The sequence below is a fragment of the Phascolarctos cinereus genome, unplaced genomic scaffold (assembly GCF_003287225.1).
Source record: "Phascolarctos cinereus isolate Bilbo 61053 unplaced genomic scaffold, phaCin_HiC Scaffold_5;HRSCAF=322, whole genome shotgun sequence".
NCBI lineage: Eukaryota > Metazoa > Chordata > Mammalia > Diprotodontia > Phascolarctidae > Phascolarctos > Phascolarctos cinereus.
Window position 1 is genome coordinate 352,948,077 of NW_027555958.1, and position 10,817 is coordinate 352,958,893.

Consider the following 10,817-nt stretch of genomic DNA (forward strand, 5'->3'; position numbering starts at 1 on the left):
CTGACGCTACCTGCGCAGAAAGTTGTGGAAGGGATGTAGTTGAGGACGTTGCCGGGAAGTCTCGGTCATGATGATTCTTAAGCTGTGGCCAGAGAGGCCAGACAACAGTGGTTTTTTGAGGGGCTGTTTCCAGAATGAGTCTTCAATCTTGCTGGGAGTCTTGGGGGTCACCTTTACTCAGTCAACTGAGACGTCAGGGCTGTTTGAGGTGTTTTATAAGGAGGGAAGTTTGATTGGTTTGCTATTTCCAGGGCCACAGGTAGGGAGCTGCCAGTTAGCCAGGAAACTGGAAAGTTTCTGGGGATAGAGATGCTGACATAAGCTGTTCTAGAAGACAAGCAGGGGAAGAGGGAAGGGGTACCATGGATGAGGACTCCTAGTTAAGCTACAAACTGGGGTTTTTTCCAAATTAAACAATCCCCTTCAAGAAGTCTCCATTTCAGTCAGACTGTCCTGCTAGCTGTTTTAACTACAATCCTTTCTCAATTTCTATGCCTTTGCACATGTGAATCCCAGAGTCTAGAATTCACTTCCTCGGCTTCTAAGAATGCCTCGCTTTGCTGCCTGCTGTATGGGGCCTCTCCTGATCTCCTCTGTTGTTTGGGCCCTCTCCCTGAGATTATTTTGTAGAACTTTGTATATAGTTTGTAATTACTTGTTTGTTTATATCTTGTATCCTACTAGTATAATTTAGATTCCTTCTATGCCCAAATGGCTATAAAAATGTGCATATCCTTTGACCCAGCGATAGCACTGCTAAGGCTATATCCCCAACAGATCATACAAATGGGAAAAGGACCCACATGTACAAAAATATTCATAGCAGCTTTTTTTGTGGAGGCAAAGAATTGGAAATTGAGGGGATGCCCTTCAATTGGGAAATGGCTGAGCAAGCTGTGGTATATGAATGTAATGGAATACTATTGTGCTATTTAAGAAATGATGGACAGGCTGACTTCAGAAAAACCTGGAACGACTTGTATGGCCTGATGCTGAGTGAAATGAGCAGAACCAAGAGAACTTTGTACACAATAACAGCCATGTTGTATAATGACTAATATTGATAAACTTAACCCTTCTCAGCATTACAAGGATCTAAGACATCTCCAGAGGCCTCGTGATGGAAAATGCTATTCACATCCAAAGAAAGAACTATGAAAGTTGAATTGCTATTTTTTTCTCTTCTGTTGAGTTTTGTTTCCTCTTTCTGATGGTTCCTCCTATTGGTTTTAATTTTTACTTACAACGTCACTAATGTGAAAATATGTTTAATAAGAATGTATATGTATAGCCTATATATATCAGATTGTGTACCATCTTGGGGAGGGTAGTGGGGAGGAAGGGGGAGAAAAATTTTAAACTCAAAAGCATATGGAAGTGATTATTGATAAATCAAAATAAATTAATAAAATTTAAAAAAATTAGATTCCTTGAGGTCAGAGATTATTTCTTTTTCTTTTCTCTTTTTTTTTACATCCCCAGTTCTTATTGTGTAGTAGTTGATCGATAAATGTTGGTCAAATTGGATAGAAATGAATTTTGAAATCTTCTTGAAGTATTTGTAGGTACATGGATAGGCATGTTATTCTTGTAAAATAATAAAAATAAAGGTAAATTACTAAGTGAAAAGTGGAATATTCTAAAGGATTGATCAATTTGACCAGGAATTATAACATATGAATTTCCAAGGCATTTTCACTGGTTGTCCTCTGTGCCTTTATCCATTCCATCTAGTTCAATCCCTAATCTTAGAGATGAGGAAACTCAAAGACCCAGGGAGTTTAAGTGATTTGCCCAAGGTCACCAAATCCCAGAGGTGGGATTTGAAACCAGGTCTTTTGACTCTGGCAGCTAGGTGTTACAGCGGATACAGCCCTGGGCTGAGAATTAGGAAAACTCATTTTTACTGTGTTCATATCCAGCCTCAGACACTTACTAGCTGTGTGACCCTGGGCAAGTCACTTAATCCTATTTACCTCAGTTTCCTCTTCTGTAAGATAAGCTGCAGAAGGAATTGGCAAAGCACTCCAGTATCTTTGCTAAGCCCCAAATGGGGTCACAAAGAGGTGGACATGACTGAAAAATGACTCAACAATAACTTCTGACATCAGAGCCAGTGTTTTTTTCACTGCAATAGTTTAGTAAGGTAAAACTATTTTCATGTGTCACAGAAGATGAACCCATTCACAAAGTACATTAGCATGCTTGGCTCATCACGTCCCTGCTTCTGAGAGAGTAGCAATATTGTATAACGGAAGTATCTTAGAAAGTCTCTGGGGCACGCTTAGACATTTTATAATGTTTGCTAGGTTCCGGTCTGCTAGGTGGTGGACAGTTGCAGAGCTACAGTTGCCTTCAAATGACCTTAGTTGGCCTTGACGCTCTCTATGGGTGGACACCTGGTCTTGGTTTGACTCCATGGCTGACAAAGTCTAGTGACAGTCAGTAATATAAGGGGAGAAGCGTGGGCCCTGTCCCTCAAGGCTGACATATGGCCCCGTGAAAATGGGCTGCAGTCCTTTTGCCTCAGAGTTTGCACTTTCATTTGATGTGGAGGAACTGGAGGCTGTAGTCTTGCAAATGAAATGAAAGATGTGATGTCAAGTTCAGGCAACTACCTTGTATTGAAAGGTCAGAGGAGCAGGCCACCCAGGTGTCAAGGCAATTCTAGGTTTTGCAGCTGGGCCATTTATTGATTCCCTGAAGTGTATCCTACCCAGTGGAAGCAAGGACTCATGTGGCAGTCATTCCACCATGGATGTGAACTTGGTAGGACCAATGCTATGTAGAAGCTGTGCTAAGTCTGAGCCTGCTCACCCCAGTCACCAAAGGGAGAGGGTGCCCCCAAAGTGTTTGGGGAAAGTATTTATATTTTTATTATTATATCTTTGAAGTAAATACTTCTTTGTTAAAGAAAATTGATGTTAAGTGATCATTACATGGGGCAGGGTTAGGTCGCACAGTGGATAGAGTGCTCATCTTCCTGAGTTCAAATCTGGCCTCAGATACTTACTTGCTGTGTAACCCTAGGTAAGTCACTTAATCCCGTTTGCCTCAGTTTCTTCATCTGTAAAATGAACTGGAGAAGGAGATGAAAACCACGCCAGTATCTTTTGCCAACCCCAAATGCCTAAAAAAAAAAATAGCACTTGGAAATTACAGTTTTCCCTTCTACATCTCAGGTGTTAGGGATGTGGCACCCCCTGGATCTGGAAAATCCACATAAAATTTCTTGGCCCTCCCTTTGTAACAGAGAAGAAGGCTGAATTTTTTCTTTTTCTTTTATGGGGTGTTTACAGTACCTTCTTGTAAGTTTGGGTTACGTATTTGGTCACAGGATCTGTGTCATCTGCTGGCCTTTGTGTGTCATCTTTAGCTTCTGCAAAACTCCCCCAAAATTTCCATTTAATTTTTTATGTTGAACCATGATATATTGAAACCAAGATGGGGAAAGTCAATATGTAGAATGGATAACTATAGTACTAAGTGCTAAAATACCTCCAGGCCTGTTCCTCAGACCTCACTCATTATTCATGGTTCTCAATCCGATATATTTGATAAGAGTATTCCCTTCCCTCTTAAAATGCTTTTGTTGCTGACATATAGATGTTCACTCCCCAAAATCTTGTTGACCACAATTCAATTCAATTTGCCAAATGTTTATTAAGTGTCTACTCTGTGCTAGGCACTATAGGTAAATGAAAAGTATACAAAGATTAATGATTGATGTTGAGTACCATGTCTTGTATATTTCAGGAAAATACTTTTAATTTAATTATTTAAATAATTGATTATTCTTGGGACAGCAAATAACAATCAACACATTTATTAATTGCGTTGGTCTTGTTCAGTTGTTTGTGACCCCATTTGGGGGTTTTCTTGGTAAAGCTACTAGAGTGGTTTGCCATTTCCTTCTCCAGTTCATTTTACAAATGAGGAAACTGAGGCAAATGAGGTCAAGTGACTTGCCCAGGGTCATGTAGCTAGTAAACATCTGAGGCCAAATTTGAATTCAGGAAGATGACTCCAGGACCTAGCCTTACATACTATATGTATACAGTAGTATACACTAGTATACTACTGTATACATATCACCTAGCTGATATGTACACAGCACTTTAAAAATGCTATCTCATTTGATTCTCACAACAAACTTATCAAGTGTCATATCATTATTAATCTGATCAATCCTATCATTAATATCTCCATTTTATAAATGAGGAAACTGAGATATAGAGACATTAAGTGAATCATTCAGAGTCATATAGCTAATAAGTGCCTGAGGCAGGATTTGAAATCAGATCTTTCTGACTTCAAATCCAGTGCTCTATCCACTGCACCATCTAGTTGCATCAACTGTGTGTATTACCATTGTGCTATGTGCTCAGGCAACAATAAAAAAAAAATCGGTCCTTGCCTTTAATTAGTTTATGGAGGAGACAATCTAAAAATAACAGTGGTGGAGCAGGGTAGTGAGCTGTTTTATTAAATCATTCCTTTTTATTCTCCATCCTAATACTAACTCAGTCAATCAATTAGCATTATTAACCCCATCTATGTAACAGGCACTGTGCAAAGTATGAGGTGTACAAAGAAAGGCAAAAGGTTTCACAGCACAACATACAACTTCTCTGCTCAGGAGAGTTGAATTGAAGGATCAGTAATTCTATTTTTTGTGATTCAGATCCTCCAGCCAGGGACAGGAATCTGGCAAAACATCTCAAGCTCACATCTCTCTCTTCTCTATGGACATTTCTCTTTATTGTCGACTTCCAAACACATTTCCAATAAACACACCCCAACTTATAAAGGCCTGTGATCGTCACTGTTTATAAACAAAAAGTATATATTTAAAACAAAGAAAGGTACAGATTTTCTTATGCCCAGGAAAGATTTCAGGCTTCCATGAGGGAGCCCAAAGGAGGGAGGGACCAGGGAAGAAGGAAGATTATCAACTTGAGGTCTGTAGTCGGGGGAAGGAGACTGTTTCAGCAATATACTGTCTGTCCTAACAATCCTCCTGACCGATAAGCCCAAGCAACCTTCTTCAAAGAGTCCTGGGAACTCTATTCCTTTTCTGTGGTGGCTGCTATTGTCTATACTTCTGCTCTCCCATCTCTAACTCAGTCTATCTTTCTCCACCTCCAAGCACAGCTTCAGTCTTCACCTGGAGTAGTAGTGTATATTTTCAGAAAAGATAGAGACCCTTACTCTGTGACCAGCAAAAGCCTCTCCATTTCTACTTCCTTGGGTGTTTGGTTCTGGGCCTGATATAACATGAACAGGAGATGGAGAGTAAGGTCATCCCAGCAAGTTTGTGCCTTTTGAATCTTGGTGTTGACTTTCGACCCTCTTCCTGGTACAGAGTTGGGTTTCCTCAGTCAAAGACCTCACCCTAACTTTGAGGAACAGCAAACAGGTATGTAGCACGACTCATATTCTTTTTCGGCTGGCTTGCTCACTTCAACCTACCTTCATGTTTACAGGTTTCAGACCACCACTGGGCAGCTACTCAGAGTTCTAGAGATAACCCTGTTGTGGGGAACTACATTCCTACTCATTGCTATAGCTCTCAAGAAACCCCACCAGTAAGTTTCAATTTACACAATCCTAGTCACTCAAAAAGATGATACATTGGATCATAAATATAGTCGCTTATTTAACAATAAGATAAAAGCAATAATATCACAGGTGCTTATAAGGCAAATGCAAGATTAATAAATATATCACAGTCCACACATATATCTGAGTCACATTCTCCCACCCATGTACTTGGTGCCTGTGGGGAAGAGCGGGCATACAGAAACCCATCAGAAAAGCACACAAATAAGGAAAACCCATATATCCAGGAAAACTCACAACCCTACCTAGAAACTTCATTGTCCTCTTTCTGTCTTAGGAACTGTACATAAAAATTCTTTAATGAATTTGAATGTATTTCTGTGTTGAACAGATGCTCCTGTTGCTAAGCTGAGTTGATTCAGTGATTCATAATGTACTTGGCTAACAACTCATTGGGCATGACATACAGTACTGGGTGAGTTCTCTGATTCCAAGCTGTCCCTCTGGTCTGCTGGACATACCCCTCAACAGCAACTATAATATCCATCACTTCAGCTTTAGACTTAGCTGATGCATTTGATGCTGTAGATTTCGTGGACATTTTCTCCTCTCTCAGTTTTCACACTATTGCTCTCCTCTGGTTTTCCTGCTACCTCTTCTCTGTCTCAATTGCTGTTTTTTTATCCGTGTTATAGTCACTAACCATAGGTGTCCTCCAAGGCTCTGTCCAGGGTCTTCTTCTCTTTTTGTTCTAAACTATCTTACTTGATGATCTCATTACTCCCATAGGTTCAACTATCATCTCTATGAAGATGATTCTCAGACCTACATGGAACCCTTTCTGTCTCCTGAGTTACAGTGCTGCATCACAAAGTACCTTTTGAACATCTTGAACTGGTTGTCCAACACGCATCTCAAACTCAGTGTGTTCAAAACAGAGTTTATTTTCTTTCCCTCAAAACCTCCCCCTTCTGTTCATTGCCCTAACAGCACCACTATCCTCCCAGTAGCCTAGGCTTGCAACCTCAGTCCATTTTCAAATTCTCTGTAGCACTGATTAAACACATCTAAGCTGTTTGCTTAAGTCTGCAAGGCTTTTTGTTTCTACCTTCACCCTATCTCTTGTATATATCCCTTTCTTTTCATTTACACAGCCACAACCTTAAGTCAGGCCCTCTTCACCTCTCTCCTGGACTACTGCACTAGCTTTCTAACTGATCTTCCTGCCTTAAGTCTTTCCTCATTCTAATTCACCTTTCACTCAACTACCACTGTGATTTTTCTAAAGCATGTCATCGCCCTGCTCAATTTTTTAATATATTTTGTTTTTTTCCCCAATTATATGTTAAAACAATTTTAAAGCTTTTTTTAAGTTTTGAATTTCAAATTCTATCTCTCCTTCTGTGCTTCCTCTCCCCCCTCCTTGAGACAGTAAGCAATCAGATATAGGTTATATATGGGCAATCATGTAAAACATTTCCATGTTAGTCATTTTGTACAAGAAGATTTGAATTAAAAAAATAATGAATGAAAAAAAGAAAGTGAAAAATAGCATGCTTCAGACTATATTCAGACAGTATCAGTTCTTTCTCTGGAGGCAGATAGCATGCTTCATCATGAGTCCTTTGGGCTTGTCTTGGATCACTGTATTGTTGAGAAGAGCTAAGTCATTCACGGTTGACCATTGTACAATATTGCTGTTACTGTGTACAATATTTTCCTGGTTCTGCTTACTTCATTTTACATCAGTTCATGTAAATCTCTTCAGGTTTTTCTGAAATCATTCTGCTTGTCAATAATATTCCATCACAATTATATACCACAGCTTATTTAGCCATTCCCCAATTGATGGGCATTATCTTGATTTCCAATTCTTAATCACCACAAAAAGAGTTGCTATAAATATTTTTGTACAAATAGGTCCTTTTCCCCTTTTATTGATGTCTTGGGGGTATAGAATGAAAAAGGGATTTAAAATTTTCACATTAATTGATATATGTGTAATGAATTTACTAATAATTTAGTTTTCTCAAGAGCTGCCTTTTCTAGCTTGTGAGTTAGACTCACAATGCAGCTTGAACTGATCAGTCAAACCTTGACAAGGCTCACAATCACTAGCATCCTTCTGCTTGCGTACCTGAAGTGAAACAAATCAAAGATTGTAGAACCTGTTCCCGTCACAGAACTCTGGTTCTGTACTTTAGAGGAGGTGGTCACAACCCCCAAAGACTTGACTCCAGAGCTGTTGTATTGTGGGACTCATGGGTTTCTTGTGGGAAACCACTAAATGATTGTTTGTAATCCACCTTTCCCCATTCTTACCTAGTTGTGATTTAAGTATATAACCTGTGCTTTTACTTCAGCAAAGGGAATATTCCTCACTCTGAAACTGATTACTTAAACTACTTGATTACTGGCTCTCCCACCTCTACACCTGCTTTGTGCAGCTCCCAGCATTCTCAGGTTAGAGACCGGCTCAGTAAAAATCTTGTTAACAAGACCTGTCAGTTCATCCTGCTCAATTAATTAGCTTCAGTGGTTTCCTATTACCTCCACGATCAAATATAAACTCCTATCTTTGGCATTTAAAGCTTTTCATAACCTGGCCTCTTACTACTTTTCCAGTCTTCTTACACTTTAGTCCCTTCTGTGTATTCTTCAATTTAGCCACATTAGTCTATTTGCTGGTCCTTGGACAAGACTCTTTATTTTTGGTTTCTGTATCTTTGCATTGTTTGTCCCTTATGCTGGAATGCTTTGTCCCCTCACCTCCACTGTTTTCCTGACTTCCTTCACGCTTCAGCTCAAGTCCCACCATCTACAGGAGGCCTTTCCCAACCTCTTTTACTTCCTATCACTCAGTCCTTTCCTCTTTCAGATTCCATTCTATCCACTCTTTTTATATCTTGTATGTGCCTAGTTATTCACATATCGTTTCCCTCATTAGAATGTGAGTTCCTTGAGAGTGAGGACTGTTTCATTTTTGTTCTTGTATCTCTGGTGTCTTGCACATTATTAGGCACTGAATAAATGCTTATTAATTGATCCATAATTCAGGTCAGATAATAATGAGGTTCAGTATCAGGGTACTAGTAGAAATGGAAAAATGGAAGGATACAAGAGTGAGAATTGGAAATAAAATCAACAAAGATTGGGCCATTGATCAGTTATGGCACTGAGCCAAGGTTATGCTATATTTGAATATTGTACACTGGTGGGTTACTGCTTCATAGAAACTTTTAAACAATCATAGTAACACATTCAATCTGACTTATCATAGAATATCTCTGTCAATAAACAATATGATAAACATTTATTAAGTACTTACTATATGCCAGGCACTGTGCTAAGAGCTGGAAATATAGATACAAAAAAGACAGTCCTTGCCCTCAAAGAGCTTACAATCTAATGGGGGAAGAAAACACACAAAAGAAAAGGTGAGGGCAGGAGGGAAGGTACCCCTGTAGGCACATGATGCAGAAGTCTAAAGGAGATAACAGAGTAGAAAATGAAGAGATAGATGGCCTGGGCATCCTCCTTAAATGAAGGTTCTGGGAGGGGCTCTCTGTCTTTCATTTAGTGTGATGGACCCCAAGGCAGAGGGTACTGATGAAGTATGTATTCCAAGGCTGAAGCATTCTTGGGGGATGTACCAAGAAGATCTGACTTTTCTGTTATTAAGAATAGGTGCATTATTAAAAGTATCCTTTTTTTCATCCCTGCTCCCAGTTCCTATTGTGCCTTCCTTGTTCACTCCTAGTTTTGGCTCTATTGTGAGGAAGGTGGGGGAGAAGGAACAGTCAAAAATGACCCTGAATTTCTGAGTCTCAGTGACCAGGATAGCAATGCCATTAAAAGAATTAGGAAACTTAGGGAGATGAAAAGGTTTAGAAGAAATTAAGCTCAGTTTTGGACATGTTTATTCTGAAGTGAAGGCAGGACAAGAACAAGCCCTGTATGCAGCTAGAGGTCCTAGTATCATAGGTCCAGAGTTGGACCAGCTGAAACCTCATTTTACAAATGAAATGGCTCTGGAGCTGGGAACAGAGGGTAGAGCCAAAAATATAGATTTGGGAGACATCTGCATAGACGGAGCCGAAGCCATCAGAATGGGTGAGTTTGCCAAAGGACAGAGGATAGGAAAAAATGGACAATGGTCAGACTCTGCACACAATAGATACTACAGGAAGAAATGCCTGCTGATTAAAGTGAGGGGGTTTACAGGGTCGAAGACAAAGTATGGGGTAGAGGAATGAGAGTGGTCCCAGAGGAGAGGGAATGACGCTTTCTGGGTCTGGTGGCAATTCAAATCAATAAGCATTTAAATGTTCCAGGCACTGGGGAAAGATAAAAAATTAAAAGTGACGAAGGATACAGTTTACTGGGCTGGCACAATGTGTACACTGCCAATAAAGTAAATAGAAAGTAATTTCCTGTGGGCTAATGGGGGATGGAACTAAATTAGGGAGATCAGAAAAAGTCTAATTGAGGCTGGCAGTCTTGGGATCTTGGTAGGCCTTGAATGGAATTGGGGATTCCAAGAGCCAGAAGTAAGGAAAAGCACCCTATGCACGGAGGGAGAACTTGTGCAAAGGCCTGCCGGAATAGGCTTGGGACCCGATTCTGCAGGGCTTTAAACACCAAGCATCAGAGTCCGTTGTAGTCACGGGAAAACAATTTAAAAGAGACAGTTGCCACGTGGGGGCTACGGGTCGCCATCAGGGATATTCCTGAGCGTTCTGCCCTCCCAAAGTGACTGGGGAGGAGACGCCGAGGGGGCGGGGCCTGGGCGAGAGGAACGCCCTCGGGGCGGGGTAACGCAGACTTGCCTTCCTACCACTTCCTTCCCGGAAGTTCCGCTGTGGGTCGGCGGAGGTTAGAGGGCAGCAGGAAGTAGATACGTGGCCGCCGCCTGTCCGCAGCAGAGGAGGCGCAGCCCGAGATGGCGGGGGTGCTGAGCGCGGAGCGGCTCGAAGTCTCCATCGACGGCCTCACTCTGAGCCCGGACCAGGAGGAGCGGCCTAGCGCCGAGGGGGCTCCGCTGGTGCCGCCGTCTCCGGCGGGGTCTGAGCCCGAGTCGGCGTCGGAGAGGCGGCGGGAGGCCGGGGAGAAGGAGGCGGCGGCCGAGGGCCCGGCCCCGGTGACAGCGGCGGACGACTCCCTGTGTCTGGAGGAGTTCTGGGGCTTCGGCCTGGAGGAGCTGTACACCCTTGCGCTCCGCTTCTTTAAAGGTGAGCCGGGCCCTTGGCTGCCGC

At 41.5% G+C, this 10,817-nt stretch overlaps 1 protein-coding gene across 2 annotated transcripts in view; it reads left to right on the forward strand.

Moving 5' to 3' along the window:
* The first annotated feature begins 10,420 nt into the window (after positions 1-10,420).
* The window catches only part of ACBD3 (acyl-CoA binding domain containing 3), a 58,608-nt gene continuing 58,211 nt past the window's right edge, over positions 10,421-10,817 (forward strand). For both annotated transcript variants that reach the window (XR_013487292.1, XM_020982143.2), the window contains exon 1: positions 10,421-10,793. Coding sequence is in view for 1 of the 2 variants with exons in the window: in XM_020982143.2 (XP_020837802.1) it covers positions 10,505-10,793 (289 nt within the window). In the remaining variant the exon portion in view is untranslated. The remainder of the gene's footprint in view (positions 10,794-10,817) is intronic.